This window comes from Erpetoichthys calabaricus, chromosome 13 (genome assembly GCF_900747795.2).
Source record: "Erpetoichthys calabaricus chromosome 13, fErpCal1.3, whole genome shotgun sequence".
In the NCBI taxonomy this organism is placed as follows: domain Eukaryota; kingdom Metazoa; phylum Chordata; class Cladistia; order Polypteriformes; family Polypteridae; genus Erpetoichthys; species Erpetoichthys calabaricus.
Genome location: NC_041406.2, coordinates 73445317 through 73461845, shown reverse-complemented (window position 1 = coordinate 73461845; position 16529 = coordinate 73445317). Strand labels below are relative to the sequence as shown.

At 38.2% G+C, this 16529-nt stretch overlaps 1 protein-coding gene across 1 annotated transcript in view; it reads right to left on the bottom strand.

Annotated features, from left to right (window-relative positions):
* itga8 (integrin, alpha 8) overlaps window positions 1-16529 on the bottom strand; it is a 250776-nt gene that overhangs the window by 97078 nt on the left and 137169 nt on the right. The window contains exons 20-21 of the mRNA XM_028817120.2: window positions 9906-10053; window positions 5459-5551 (exon numbers count right to left, since the gene is read on the bottom strand). Of these exons, the coding sequence (XP_028672953.2) occupies window positions 5459-5551; window positions 9906-10053 (241 nt within the window). The remainder of the gene's footprint in view (window positions 1-5458; window positions 5552-9905; window positions 10054-16529) is intronic.

The following is a 16529-nucleotide window of genomic DNA, read 5'->3' as shown; positions in this document are numbered from 1 at the left end:
ATTACATAATTTTGAGTCATAATAGGTTTTGCATATTTGTATATGATTATACTAAAGACAATTGTTATGCTTCATCAGTTATGCTATCGCATAGATGTGGATTTCAAGTCACACATCCTTTCTGGCATCACTTTCTGTACAAACACTTCTGACATCTGAGCTTCAGTGTCTGTTTCTGACTAATTTCATAGAATTTTCTCCATTGTGTTTTGACTTATTTCAGTTCTTTTCATTCATTTAAATACTTTTCATTTGCTCACTTTAAATAATTTTTGCTGTGTTATATTGTTTTGCTTTAATATTTTGAGGAACTCTGGCCAAACTTTATTGTTGTTTGATTATACTGAATATATTTCTATCTAGTGACCCCGAATTAGGATATGTGGTTCAATAATAAATGGACAGATATATTTTTTCACTGGTTGCCACAAATATGGAATGTTGTAAGCTGTAATTGCTGCGGGAAAAATATTATAGTTTGATCTACAGCAGTGCTCTCTCATATTATGAGATTATTTTCAGTGTCACATAATAAGTCTATAGCAGTTTTACCGTACGTTCATTATCACTGACTATGCTTAATTCACCCAACCAAAAATGAGATTTGCTGAATGAACAGACCACTGCATAGTTTCGTTTGGAGGCTTATGGTGCTATGAGTATGGCCAGGTAAAGCAACATTTTGAAAGCACAGCCAATCAGAGTCTTCCCTAAAATGGGCTATAAATAAAGGCCTACAGTACCATGGCAAGCATTTGTGTAGCGTTGGCAAGGCTCGAGGCCTCTGTGAGGATCCTGTCTCAGTGAATAACATGCTGTCCACGTTCATAGACTCGATATAACAAGGTGAATTCCAAAAGGGTCCTTAATGTTTGTTTTATGGCATTTTTTTTGCCAGTCCCATTCTTTTATTGAAAATGAAATGCAGCATTCTTCTGGCTGGGTGAACTAACATTTTCTCTGCACTTTGTCCTGTAATGCACATATCTGTGTCCATTACAATCAAGCACAGAACAGGCACAATTTACAGTCAAGCTTTACTGATGCACAGGAATGAGGGCCTCAGTCATATCCTGTGGTGGAACTTAAAGTACACTCAAACTGAGAAACACAAATAATCAGCCCAAGTTAAATAAACAGTCATTTGGAATGGGTGGGCGGAATTCAATTTTGACATCTACGAAGATGCCGCGGAATAATAAGTACAAAATGCATTTTATTTTTTCAACCATTTTAAATCAGTGCCACAAGTTATTGATAGATTTCATTTTAAAGTACTTAATATTGATTTGTTGTCTTATAATTTATTCATTTTGATTTAAAAGTAAAACACTAGTCCAATTTATTGTCAGCAGACGCTACATTATTGAAAGCAAAGATTTAGCTTATATTACTGGTAACTTATGAAATGGCAATTAGTATACTTTACATATTGCAAAAAATAAAATTCTCATACAAAAAAAACCATTATATACACCTTTTAAGTAAGCTGAATCCTCATTGTGTTGGTCAAAATGCATATCTTATTTACACCTGCACTTTTGTACACCTCTACCCTTCTCAGACTAACGGGTTAGTTTAACGATTATTTATTTTTCCAGTAGTCAACAGCAAATAAAATGAAATTATACTTTGGACCACAAATCTTTTTAGGCTATTATTTGTGTTTTCTTTTTACAGTGGTTGCTTATATATAAAGACATAATTTGGACTTAGAGCTTGTCAAGAATCAGGCATTTTCTCTTTTACAGTAGCCCACTATCTGAATTCATTTTTCAAGACATAAATGTTGTTGCTGTTAAATAGGAATTAACCTAAGTCAAATCTCAAGAAGCATTATCCTGATAACAATTTTGGTGTTTATATTGGTGAATGCTGCCTTGACCACCATCATTGTTACTTGTCAGAAAATCAACACAATGAGATGCACAGTCAAGTGTTAACAAGCAAGACACTTGGTAACTAGAATGGAAAGGCTAGGAGTGAAGAGCACAGCATCAGCCCTGCGTGAACAAAAACACAAAAGGAAAATGATACTGCCAGTAACCGGTGCTTGTTTTGTTGGTTTACGCGACTACGTCAATACAGATGAGTATCTTACAGCTAGAAATGATGACATACACAAACTGCTGATATTCCAAACTATTCTAATGTGTTGAAAAAAACTTTAATATGGGAACTGGAGTCATGTACTTTGTAGTAAATTTGGTTCCAAAGGTGTGGATGACAATATTAAAGCAATGCACTACATCTGATTCTTAGGTTAGTGAAATTTTAATGAGGATGGATTTTATCTTTCTTTTTTTTTTACCTTGTCTTACTGAACCTGTATTTTAATTATAACATTTCTTTTTGAATGAGTTCTTTAAACAAATGAGGGAACATTAGCCAACTGTCCTCAACACACTTTATGGCCGTAAACATGGGAAATCCCCCTCTCCAGTATACATAATTATACTTGACAACTCTGTCAGAGAAAATGTTTTTCACTCAGGAAAAGACATTATGTTGTGTAACACTCAACAATGGGGGGCACGGTGGCGCAGTGGTAGCACCGCTTCCTCGCAGTAAGGAGACCTGGGTTCGCTTCCTGGGTCCCCCCTGCGTGGAGTTTGCATGTCCTCCCCGTGTCTGCGTGGGTTTCCTCCCATAGTCCAAAGACATGCAGGTTAGGTGCATTGGCGATCCTAAATTGTCACTAGTGTGTGCTTGGTATGTGGATGTGTGTGTGTGTGTGTGTGCCCTGCAGTGGGCTGGCACCCTGCCCAGGGTTTGTTCCTGCCTTACGCCCTGTGTTGGCTGGGATTGGTTCCAGCAGACCCCCGTGACCCTGTGTTAGGATATAACGGGTTGGAGAATGACTGACTGACTGACACTCAGCAATTGTTGCTAGTATAGAAAATATCTTTTCAGAAAAATTAAGATGAGGAATAAATATTATCATTTCTGAAATGTGTCCATACTAGAAGGAGTGAGTTCTTTTTATATACCCAATACATATAAGAAGAGAAGAGAAGCACCCAACCACTTAAAGCACCCAAGACACATGGTGGACTGGCACTACATAAAGGGAATACTTTTTAGAGTTATCTGCTTATTGGGTACTGGAACAGAAGGTGTAGGGCAACAGCTAACATCATCATCGTACTGGTCCCAGCTAGAGAAGTTGGGGTTGGGGTAACTACTCTTTAGCAACACAAATTAAGTGATCATTTTCTTTCTAAAGGTGTATTTGTTAAATAGTCTTTGTACATTGTAATTAAAAATAAATGAAGTTTACATAATCAGCTTCAAACAGTATAGTTTACCAACCTTGACCTGTACAGTTAAATATATTTTCATAATGGTGTAAAACTATGCATGTAGAGTTTATGTTGTAGAATATTTTGTACTGAACAGAAAAAAATAAAATAGACATTGAATTTCAAAAGATATTGTGGAAAATGTCAGTTAGGGCCCTGAGACCCTGTGTCAAATCTGTTTTTACATATTTACCCATCATGGGATGACACGATGGCACAGTGGTAACACTAATACCTCACAACAAGGAGACCGGGGTTCATATTTTGACTGCTCCTGTGTGGAGTTTGCATGTTCTCCCTGTGTCCATGTGAGTTTGCTCCTGGCCCTCTGGTTGCCTTCCATATTCCAAAGATATGCAGGTTAGGTGATGTGACACTGTTAAATTGGCCCCTGATAAGTGTAAGTGTAAGTATGTGTGAGTGTGTGTGTGTCTGTTCACCCTACAGTGGGCAGATGCCCTGTCCAGCAACTGTTCCTGCCTTGTGCCCTGTGCTTGCTGGGTTAGGCTCTAGCTTCTGTGAAACCCAGCCCTGGAGAAACTGTTTCAATAAATGAATGGACTTCTATTCACCAAACAAAAATAAAACTTTCAGAGGAAATATAATTCAGCAATCAAATACTCCCATTGTCTTTACCACTCTTACTTGATTTATGCTTTAGTATTTTTGTCACCAAAGTTAAAAGCAATGCTTAACAATCCAGATGGACAGCCACCATATATCACTTGGATAAAGATGGTTTCTCCGAAAAGACATGTTATGACAAATTACAGCAACACTGTGAGCTGTGCTATTGAAAATGGTGCCAGCAGCAGCATCAGTCCTATTCATAAAACATCATGTCCTGAAAGGTCAGCGGCTTTCACAGTTCAGGACACTCAAATCACTCACCTTCCGCCCCGATACCTGAAATAGCCCAAGGCAGAGGCAGCCATCATCATGAACTCCTACTTGATGTCTGTATTGTGACATGATGCATAAAGTTAAGGTCATTACACTTGTGGCCATGCTTCTGTTATTTTGTTGAAAATGTCTTTTTTAATTTGGTAAAACTGTGAGATGATGTGCACTGAAATTGCTTCTATTTTCTGATCTTTATGACATAAATTTGTTTTTTGATCTTTAAAATAAGAGGAATGATTTTTGCTGCAATGGTTTCAAGATCATATTGTGCTTTAGATCTTTCAACACCGGAATATTTTCCTTCCACAGTTGAGGAACAGTTAGTGGTAAACCTAATGGAAATTCAAAACAGTTGTGACAGTACAACCCAGCCAATGTGCCCTCTGTTTGATTTGTCAAATGTTTCTGTTTGGGGTTCCTGAAAATTATAGAAATATGAGGTGTCCACCTTTCGCTACCTTCTACACACAATACTCAAACTGAAGCAATGAATTCACTTCTGCCTTCTGACCCTAAAATGGGTTAAGCGGGTTTGATAATGGACGTCTGACACAGTAGATGTTTTTTGAAGAGTCTTGCGTTCATAAAAAAGTACCACGAACTGCAGTTATGTGTCTTCAGGGCCATAATGGGTTATAAATTATTGGAGAACATGCTAGAAAGACGGTGGCAAAAGGCAGGGCCATCCCTCAAGCAAGAGGGCAGTCTTTCACTGTCTTGAGCATGCATGCCTACACACATACACATTCATCCATCCATTTGTGTAGTTGCTGAGTCCGCTTCATTCAATGTATTCATCATTATTACGTGTTAACGAGATCTGAAAGTAAATGAATTACACAGTCTCTTTGACCAATAAGCATTGTTCATGCTGATTCAAGTGTTTCCTTTCAATCTTTACACTCATCCCACTCTAGTGAGCTATCCACTTAAGAAACAACCACAAGAGTTTACATCAAATCTCCAAACACCATCTCCCATTTGGAAATGACTGACTACCACTTAGCTCTTTTATGTTTAACAAGCGAGCCTATAGAAACAAGGCCGAATATCGATTTGTGGACACTGCGCAATCAGTCAATGGCAGGCTCCGGCTCAACTCCTATCTAATTACACAAATCATTTCCTTTATGTTGAAACATATCTATCCTTCCTGTTTATGCTCAGCAGTATAAGTGTCATCCCTTCCATTAGTTTCTCTCTTGGAATTGAATTAACTTGTAACTAGAGAAATGCACTGGGTTTTGACTTACATTGGTAGCAGCCACCATGGGGTTTCCCAGATCACAAACCACCATTCTGGTCACATTTTCCATCCTGTATTCACAGTTGAGACGCCGTAAGGCCTAAGAAGACAAAAAAAAAAAAAAAAAGAATTTTGCATTAACCGAGAAATGCCCTTCGCTTGGCTGACTCCCTCTGTAAGGCTTCTTGATAGCATCAGCAGCTGTAAAAAGCAGAATTTCAGGCACCTGACAAAGGTCAGCCATCTGTGTAAAGGACAGACCCTGGCGTGTTTGGTTCGAAGCGAGGGCCCCTCTTTTATCTCAACAGCAGCAACCTTTAACAACATCTGATGCCATGTGGATAGTGATACTACACTGATGCTGAATGAAAAAGGCTATTTGCAAACAAATTGAGATTTTATATTAATCCAGCTATTATTTACTTTAAAAAGGTTCTCTTCATGGGTAGTGGTTGTGCAGTACACTGATAACACTGCTGTTTCACAGTCTCAATGACTTGGGCTCTGCCACAAGTGCCGTACAGTCTATTCTCTCTGTGTTTGTGTATGTTTTCCCAATGTATGCTAGTTCTCTTCCACAGCCCAAAGAGCAGGAAGCAGTATAGGCCTAGTTCAAATACGGGTGTATGTGTGCGTGTGTGTGTGTGTTTGTGTGTGAGTGTCCCATTTGACAACACAATGTCTCCTTCAGGACTGGCTCCGGGACTGTGGTCTTCATGGCTTTGTAATGGGAAAATCAGAGTCGGGTAATCAAAATATGGCACTTCTCTTCACACAAAACTCAGACTTAGTACCTTTTTATACTGCAAAGTCCAGGAGACTCGAAAACTGGAAACCAAAGGAAAGAAAATCCTTATGTGTAGAATCTGACAATCAAGAGCAAATGGCTTTTACTGCACACTCCAAAGTGAGTGGAAACAAAAAAATATTAATTATGGTGTAATAAACAACAAAAGGGTAAATGCCAGTCTGTTTCCATATCTGCTACTTCTTCATGTATTTCCAAAGTACACTTTTATGCCTTTATATCTTTTCATAAGGTGGTTTTGCTACAGTAGGACTGAACTGCAGAAATGTATATTTTTTTATTTACAAAATGAGTGAGAGAAAATAGAAATTCCAATGTCCCTGTGATATTCAGCGCATCTTCAACCTGAGCCTGGAACAGGGGAGAGGCTTTGGAAAACATCTTGTATCACCCCAGTCCCAAAGGTATCACGTCCTAGTGAGCTGAACGATTTCCGGCCTGTCGCTCTGACGTCACATGTGATGAAGACCATGGAGCGGCTGCTGCTTCACCACCTAAGGCCACAAGTACACCATGTCCTCGACCCCCTGCAGTTCACATACCAGGAGAAGGTGGGAGCGGAGGATGCCATCATCTATATGCTACACCGATCACTCTCCCACTTGGACAGAGGCAGTGGTGCTGTAAGAATTATGTTTCTGGACTTCTCTAGCGCCTTTAACGCCATCCAACCTCTGCTCCTTAGGGACAAGCTGACAGAGATGGGAGTAGATTCATACCTGGTGGCATGGATCGTGGACTATCTTACAAACAGACCTCAGAATGTGCACCTCGGGAACTGCAGGTCTGACATTGTGGTCAGCAACACAAGAGCGCCGCAGGGGACTGTACTCCGGAAAGTACTGACAATACTGATTCTCTGTGCAAGAGAGGACAGAGCTGGCTATACTTCCTTAGAAGACTGGCGTCTTTCAACATCTGCAATAAGATGCTGCAGATGTTCTATCAGATGGTTGTGGCGAGTGCTCCCTTCTACGCAGTGGTGTGCTGGGGAGGCAGCATTAAGAAGAAGGACGCCTCACGCCTGAACAAACTAGTGAGGAAGGCAGGCTCTATTGTAGGCACGGAGCTGGACAGTTTGACATCCGTGGCAGAGAGACGGGCGCTCAGCAGGCTCCTGTCAATCATGGAGAATCCAATGCATCCACTAAACAGTGTCATCTCCAGACAGAAGAGCAGCTTCAGCAACAGACTGCTGTCACTGTCCTGTTCCACTGACAGACTGAGGAGATCGTTCCTCCCCCAAACTATGCGACTCTTTAATTCCACCCTGGGGGGTAAACGTTAACATTATTCAAAGTTATTGTCTGTTTTTACCTGCATTTTTATTACTCTTTAATTTAATATTGTTTTTTGTATCAGTATACTGCTGCTGGAGTATGTGAATTTCCCCTTGGGATTAATAAAGTATGTATGTATGTATCTATCTATCTATCTATCTATCTATCTATCTATCTATCTATCTATCTATCTATCTATCTATCTATCTATCTATCTTCATATGTAAAAGTGAACCTGCACTTGAACCTGATTTTATGAAAGCCTATGAAACAATGGTCTCATTGGTCACCTTATAAGTAGAAATCTTTACACACTCATCACTTTGTTGAGATTTCTTCTGGGTGCTTTGTTGTACATTTTTCTAGTTCAATATTATACATTTGTTAGGTTGTATGATATTGGACTGTTGGATTATCAAGTATTCACAGCTCTTCTTTGTCTTTTTACATCTTTAGTCAGGCCGGCTGGCCAGCTCATTGTCTGCATGTGTTTTGCACATTTTTCCTCTGTTTGTGTCTGTACTTTTTGAGTACTGTACTCCAATTTCCTCCAGCATCACAAGGTAGTCTTGGTTGATGACTCTATATTGACCATATACTGAAGATGGTTTTGTCCCAAGATACAGTCGGTCCCATGTAGTGCTCTTTCTTGTCAAAGCAATTGTATGAAAGAAAGAGGTAAACAAAATGGATGGATGATAATGCAAGGTTAACACTCATAATTCCCTGCTTTTAATTACCATTGTTATGAGGAGCTTTGCCAAGCAAACCATTTTTAGAATAACAGAACACTCAAAAAAAGGGACTGAAATGCCTTTGAGTTATTAGTAATATAATTAAATTAGCAAAACGTTTGAACGTTTTACAAAAAATACAATCTGAGAATAATATTTATGTGCGTTCAAGGTAAGATCTTAGCAGTCCTTATATATTCAAAATATATTGTCATTCATCTTTCTTATGGGGACTGAGTTGAGAGCATGGGGAAAATCATGAGGGATAACACTGGGAATGCCAGATGTCACAAAGCACGGTCTACTTTCTTTTCAAGAAAGCATCTGAAAACAGTCACACCACATAATGTAGTAAGACATCCACAAAGCATAGTTTAGGCCAATTGGGGCATAAAAAGAGGGGACTGGCCTTTCCAGTCCCAAGATACTTTAAAAGAAGCACTCCAAAGAAGGAGTTCAGTTTATTCCCTTCAAAGGATGAACCCAAAGTTTATCTGTTGGAGCTGAAGAGACCCCCTCTGCTAAATAGGGCACATACCGCCTAGAAGATGTGTGGAAGTTATAAACACTGAACTGTTTTGTTAAACTTGAAGCTTCCAATGCGAGGCCAAGGACTTTGGCCAAAAACTGCTCCTGCCTTCTTTGTTATTTGATTGAAAGCAGTCTTTGAACAATGTCATTACAATTGGGCTTGCATCTATCGTGCGTCTAACCATCATAAATAAAAGATACTGGATATCCGACTTCTGCACAACACACTCAAATGCATGTGCTACCATTAGATGCATTATTCTGTTAAAGATGTCCTCTCCAGGAATGCCTACCATGTATTCTGCCACTGTGGCTTTCACTTTGTATCTTCTCTGATACTGTCTTCTGGCATTGTCTTGTACTCATTACTCTGGTATCTTTTTTAACACTGTATGAAACTATTAATATTGAAAAAAATGTATAAAATAGAGTGTTGAGATAAATTAATCACAAATCTTAAAACAAAGAATGTTAAAACCAGAAAAGTGGAATGTTTCGGGATATTATCTAAACACAAATTCCCACAGTTTTTCACTCAAAGGGTAACTTGCTTTAAATATCGAACATATCATCCACAGCAGACTTATCAAAACTTGACAGAAAGCAGGGGAACCACATTTTCAGTAAACATGTTCATTATCTACATATTCTTAATATGAAATTATTAATGCAAAAAGCATAAGAATTTTTCAATATGCTTAAATTAAATACAGAATCTTTAACGTGTAAAATTGGAATATTTGCAGAAAAGGTTTGTGAGCCAAGTCACCCTCCTTTTAAAGTGTAACAAATCATTGTGTTCTTGAAAGAGACCAAAGCCCTTCTGTTCAATTAGATCTGCCTCATCAAATAACCAAGGTGCAAAAGTAATCTGTGTCACATCGTCATCGTATAGCCCCAAAGAAAACAGTAATAAAAGTAGGCTGTAATGGCGAGAAGTGTAAGGGAAACAGAGAACAAGACAAATGGTATTCCTGTTGTCTTTGTGAGCTCCTGCTTCAAAGAGCTGCATGTGAGCTCTATTGAAATGTTTAATTAAAAACAATCTCGCTTTCTCTCGCTCTCTCTCTCTCATTCACTCTCTTTAGCCAGTCCATTTACCTCATTTTTACGTTCCACACCAATGTAGTCTGCTTCTGGAGGGATTATCACATATAACTCAGCTTCATAGGCCCCTTCGCCTTGGTTTTGGGCATTGATGGTGATCATTAATGGATTATCTTCCCCGATGATTAACTTTTCACTGTCCCTAAAGGAGCAACAAGAAGTAAAAAGATTTAGAAATCTTTTTTTTTTTGGACTTTCTAGTTTTTCATACATATTGAAATAAAACACTGCACTGTCAGCCAACTCCATTGAAAACGTGGTCTGTATTCTGGATGCCTGCAAGCATATTGCTGTCATGTTTTATTATTTAATAGTGGGTTTATAAGCAGTGTGGCGTGTGCATTAAAAATTGAGAAGCATGTCTACGCTGCAACAGTGTACCTAATAAATTTCATTTACATGCAGCAATAAATGTTTTATGTATGTCCCTTTGGGAAGCTTGAGCAGCTTCCAAAATACTCAGCCCAATGATTGCTTTTAGACTTATTACCAATTAACTGGTCCTTTAAAAGCAGTCAGCATGAAACAGTTATATCATCTCTTCAATACAAGGAGGTTTGAAATCTAGAGCTGTATTTAAGTTGAATGACGGAATATCACCTCTAAACTCATACTTATCACCAAAAGATCAGTAGATGCAAGGACACTCTATCATTTCTCTTGATATCTTTCATAGTGTTCTTCACTTAAAGGGTTCATTTGATTTACTATTAAAATAAGATTATCTGTTGATAAGTAGATCATTCTAAAGATTTTGCCAATTTTCAGTTAAAGTTTAACTAACAACAATAGTAAACTGACAATTATCACCACGAGTCAGTAGCTAGCTGGCTCGCTCTATTATTTCTTCTGAGTTTAATCAAATCATTCTTCAGGTAAAGGTTTTACTTAACTTAGAGAATTAGTAAAGCTGTGATTATTATAAAAAGAAAGAGTCACTAAATAAGCAGAACCATTCTGTTTCTCCTCTTGACTTTACAGAGTTCCTAATTTCATTCTTTCACTTGACTTACTACATTAATAAATTCAGAATTACAACCAGCTTCAGTAGGTTGTAGGACCACTCTGTCACTCTTCATGTTGTTCCTTGCAGCATTTTTATTTAACAGAAACACCCTTGTCGTCAGTAACACCATTAGTCATTTGAGCTGTTGGGTTTTTCCATTTATCTTGCTCAACTAGGAAGGTTACTACTGTAAGTCAATTGCATCTCAGGATCCCATAATACTACATCATCAAACTCATTACTATAACCAGATTCAGTAGGTATCTGGTTCACTCAGTTGTTTATTTTGACTTCCTTCAAAATGTTCTTCAGTTAAAACATTTCCTTTGCCTTACAGAATTAGTGAACTTGTGAGTGTTTTCAAGGAATGACTGACTAAGCAGACCCACTTTACTCCTCATCTTCTTGTTTTACATAGTGTTATTCATTTAAAAGTTTCAATTTCCTTACAATACCAATAAATGCGCAGTTACCACCAAACAACCAATGGATCTGCAGGCTCACTCTGTCGACATCCTTCATATTATTCACAGCATTCTTTAGTATATTCATTTGAGTCACAACACCAGAAAACTTGAGATTATTTCAAAGAAGTAGACAACGAGTAGGCCCACTCTGGCACTCCTCATTCTTCATGGAGTTCTTCATATAGAAATTTTATTTAGCATACAATATTAAGTTGATTCTTGATTACCACAATAATGGTTAACTTTAGCACCTTCACTTTCTTGCTTTTCTCCATATTCTTCATAGCATGTGCCATTTAACAGTTTTGCTTAACTTACTTCTAATAAACATATAATAATTGTTTGAGAATTAACAGATAAGAAGACCCCTCTCTTAGTCCTCTTAATATCTTATTGTAAATGTTGATTCTCAGTTAAATGTTTCATTAGATTAAATAGCAATAAATATGGGACAATCAAAAACAAGTGAGTACAGAAGCAGACTCATTCTATCATTTCTCTTGACTTTCTCCATGAAGATCTTTGTTTCCACTTGACTTATCATACCAGTGAACTCATACCTATCACCAAGCTGTTAGTGACCTTCTTAATAGATTTCTTTAATTTCCTTGGATTTTTCTTTTTTAATTAGATACACGTAAATAAAATGAAGGCGTCAGTAGTTTAAAGTCACAACAGAAATGCATTACTGTTACATCTCAACCAAAGACTTATTTTTGGTGACTTATCATGATATGTAACCTTCAAAAACACCCATTTGGAAATTGGTTACGCTTTCAGGAGCATGCGAAACAGTACCTAGGTTTACTTTATCACACCGGGTTAACACAAGGGTTTTAAAAGGCTTTGACATTTAATACAATCAGAGAAGGTAAAATGATCATCCAGTGTTGGTAGGATTATCAAAAGCATGCATTTCTAGTAGAGTTTTTGAGAGGCAGAAAATTTAATTTTCCTCAGCATTTATTATATTTATATATATATATGTAAGTGATTTATTTTCATATGTCATCCTGAACAAATACATTAGATACACCAAGTCATTTGCAGGACAGGTGTTTTTTAAATTACTACTATAAAAGTTTATTCCAAATGAACATGCATTCTACATGTCAGTTTTCATGGTAGGCCTAATCAGCATTTACTGAAACACAATACTTTTATGGAGACTCCAGGAAGGCAGCATTTAGTTTGGCTTTATTTAGGTTGCTACTCTTAGATAGTACCTTGGCCTTACTGGCTTCTGTAATGAGTGGAACAGGTGAATGACACAGTGTTTTTCTTAAAATCAAAACTCTTTCCTTTTAGGATTGTATAATTGGACTTAATTTATATTTAATTGATAAATCCGCAAATGTGAGGTCAGTTTTCCTTACTCATCCCAAGGACATGCATTTTAGACTAAACTGATGCTCTGCGGGAGACTGAAGCTACAGTATGTGTGTCCTTCATTGGACTGCTACCCCATCTAGGTCTGGCTCCTGCCTCACACACAGTGATACAGATATGGGCACAGCTTCTCGTGAATGTACTTAGTGTTCATTGTATGCATTATGGTTAACTTTAGAAACTGCCTTAGATAGAGGCATCAGCTAAATAATGATAATACTAACAGTAAGACTGGAGGATGAATGGGTGGATGGATGGCTGGATGGTTTATAAGATACAATGAATATGTGAAAGAAAAATGAACTGCTTGCAAGCTACTAAGGGTTAAAAGTTGATAGAGCTGTTTTGCTATAACGGCAGGTTATTCATACAGGCGTCTGTCATAAGGCAAGGTGCAGTAAGCTGACCTAGGACAATTTCCTCTTTAGGAACGCATCTGTAAGACAAAGGAAAGAGGATCTTTTCCTTCTTTAGGGTGCACCTGACACATACACAAAACAGAAACAGTTGGCCCATTTTTCGTAATAGAATGAAATGCTTAGGTAAATAATATTATGCTTTTTTGTAAGTAAGGGGAGGGGGGGGGGGGGGGGGGGGTGAGGGTATTCGGAGAAAATATAAAAAAAGACGACCAAAAAAGGGAACTTTGCTCTTCTGCCTTGCAACACATTAATCCATGTACTCACTGGTGCCTGAATAAAGACTGATTGATTGAACTATTCTTGTCTTCTTAGGGGGTTTCTTCTACGAATATGAAAAGTTTTCACATCCCTGTTAAAATATTATTGTAGTCTTTGTTCCAACCCAATTGCTTCATGAGAAACCATTCATTGCTGATGAAGCGCTTACTGTTCCAGTGACATTTTTCTGGTTTATTTTAGTTGTCTTGCATGTTAAGATTTTGAACCCTTAATTGCTTATTTTAGTCTTAAACAGCTGTATTCATTGTTTAAACTTATCAACTTATTAGGAAGAAAATACAAATGACAAAGGAACGAACAGTTCTACATCTGACTTGTTTCCATTTCCACCCATGTGTGTTCATCATTTACTATTTGGTTTAATTAACTACTCAGAAGGAAACTGATGAGAAAGGGAAGAACTGAAAATTATTCATCCATTTTAGACTTCAAATTATTTGGATGACACATGTATCAGTAGAAAGGAAAAAAAATCTATGAGTTAAGAATTAACTGACATGGTGGAGTTAAGACACTAACAAGTCATGAAATTAAATAAGATCTGCTATTGGTGAGGATTGGCTTTTAATGAAGCAACTGGGTTGGAACAAAAACCTGCAGCCACTGCGGCCCTCTAGGATTGGAGCTGGCCACCCCTGTTTAAATAGAGTGTACAGGAGATAATTTAAACTGTTCAGTTGTAAGGAGTGAACCCAGCTGAGTTCGCTTTGTCTCGAGTTTGGTGAAACAGCATAAATGTTTAGGGACTTTGCTGAACTCAGCAAAAAGGATTCAAGTCAATGGGGAAGGTGAAACTGAACTAGTTTTGAGTGGATTATAATGGTGTAATGGGTCTTTTAAGTGTCCCTGAGGGTTATGGAAATGTGGGCCAACTATGCTGGACCAATTATTGTGGCTAAAAAATGTGACCTGCGTCACTGTGATCCCCAAAGATGATATTAATAGAACTGAATATCAGAATAGTACATTTTTTTGCAGACAAACAGGCATCCTGAATTCACTAAGGCTTACACACTTTTGATAGCAGGTACTCAACTCTCTTGAACTGAAAGTACAGTTTGTTGTTTTTTTTTCCTATGACGCTTATGCTTATTCACTGCCGCTGCTACCAAATAAGCACAACACTAAAGAATATGAATTCTTTACTCCTTCCTGTTTGCATCACATAGGTCACATACATGTCCATACAAAAAAAAACATTTCACTTTAAGACAGTGACACATTTCCAGTTCCCTTCTACATGTGTGTTTTGTGTTTAAATATATATGCAAGCTTTCTGCTAATTTTGATCCCACCACTAGGGTCGGTGATATTATGTACTCGGGGAGGGGGTTTTCTCATCCAGCCTTGATGAATTGTCTCCAGTTAGAGAAATTGGGTTATTAGTCTCTGAGAATCCAGGTTAACAGAGGCACACTTAAATAGCCCAGTTACAGTATGGGCCATGTAAACTTTTAACTGGGTTACTGTTATAGATTTTGTAGTCTGTACATTTCTGATGCACTCTGTTCACCTGCGCATGTGGCTTTCGGCAGCCACAGGTAAAAGTGTTCACAAAGATCAATTTAATGAGGCAAATGCTTGTGTGATCGTGGTATTCCTTCTCCTGGTTGATATAATCTATCTTAGTATTTCAGAAAATTTATATTGATGAACTGAACGTTCAGCAGAACAATCTTTGAAGGAGTAACACATTAAAAGTAATGTAGTTTGATTAATGAGTTACCTAACACAATATTTATTTTGTTGAAGTAAAAATAGCAGTGTTGTTAATTTTATCAGCAGAAGCACTGGATGTAAGGCTAGAAGCAAACATACAAGAACATTTCCAAGGCTCAGTAGCACAGCCAACTGGAAAAGCGTGTGCTGTGTGCACTCGAGTAACAGAAGAATATTAATAAAATGGCAGCTTTTTTAATCCAACTGTTTGCTATAGATATGCTGAAACAATGTGATTGGGTGATGCAGCACCCTGAGTTCATTCCGCGAATCATCGACAGCTCAGGTCAGAGATGTAAAAAGGGGATGGATGTTATTTACTTCACATCACATGAAAGACATTTATAAAACACAAGAATATCATCACAATTATGGTGCTTGTTTTCGGATTCATAATGCCAAATGATGACGTTTAACTCGCTTTATGCAGTTTAATGACATTGGAGTGTTTTGACAAATGAGGAAATTGCTTACACATATAAACATAGATATTTAAGAAATCAGATTTCTGCCTTAACTGGGTTACTCACCTTAACCAAGTTATGTGTGTGCATGTAAACACACTGAATGTCCATCCATCCATTTTCCAACCCACTGAACCCGAACACAGGGTCACGGGGGTCTGCTGGAGCCAATCCCAGCCAACACAGGGCACAAGGCAGGAACCAATCCCGGGCAGGGTGCCAACCCACCGCAGGACACACACAAACACACCCACACACCAAGCACACACTAGGGACAATTTAGAATCACCAATCCACCTAATCTGCATGTCTTTGGACTGTGGGAGGAAACCGGAGCGCCCAGAGGAAACCCACGCAGACACAGGGAGAACATGCAAACTCCACTCAGAGAGGACCCGGTAAGCGAACCCAGGTCCCCAGGTCTCCCAACTGCGAGGCAGCAGCGCTACCCCCTGCGCCACCGTGCCGCCCCACACTGAATGTCTGAAACATTTTCTTGTGCTACGAGAAACTGAAGAAAAGTAATGTGAACATGCTCTGGTATCCGTGTGTGTGTTTGCTCATTTTTGGATAGCTGATTCTGTTGTGAAAGAACACACTTTTCAGAGAAGCCCCCTTCACCAGCTGCTTTTAAAAACTTGTAAAGAGTACTCTGTGTTTCTTGCTATATCTTCATTATGCTTGAGAACACATAATCTGCAAGAAAATAATTCACCTGGGTATGGAATGGTAATTACCCAATTATTACTTGGACAGAATATAAAGAGTTAAAATACCCAGGCTGCATCATCCTTTGTATCACTTTATATTTGCTATTAGTGGTTTTGATGCAGATAAATTGAATTTTGAACTAAAAGCTTCAACGTCAATGG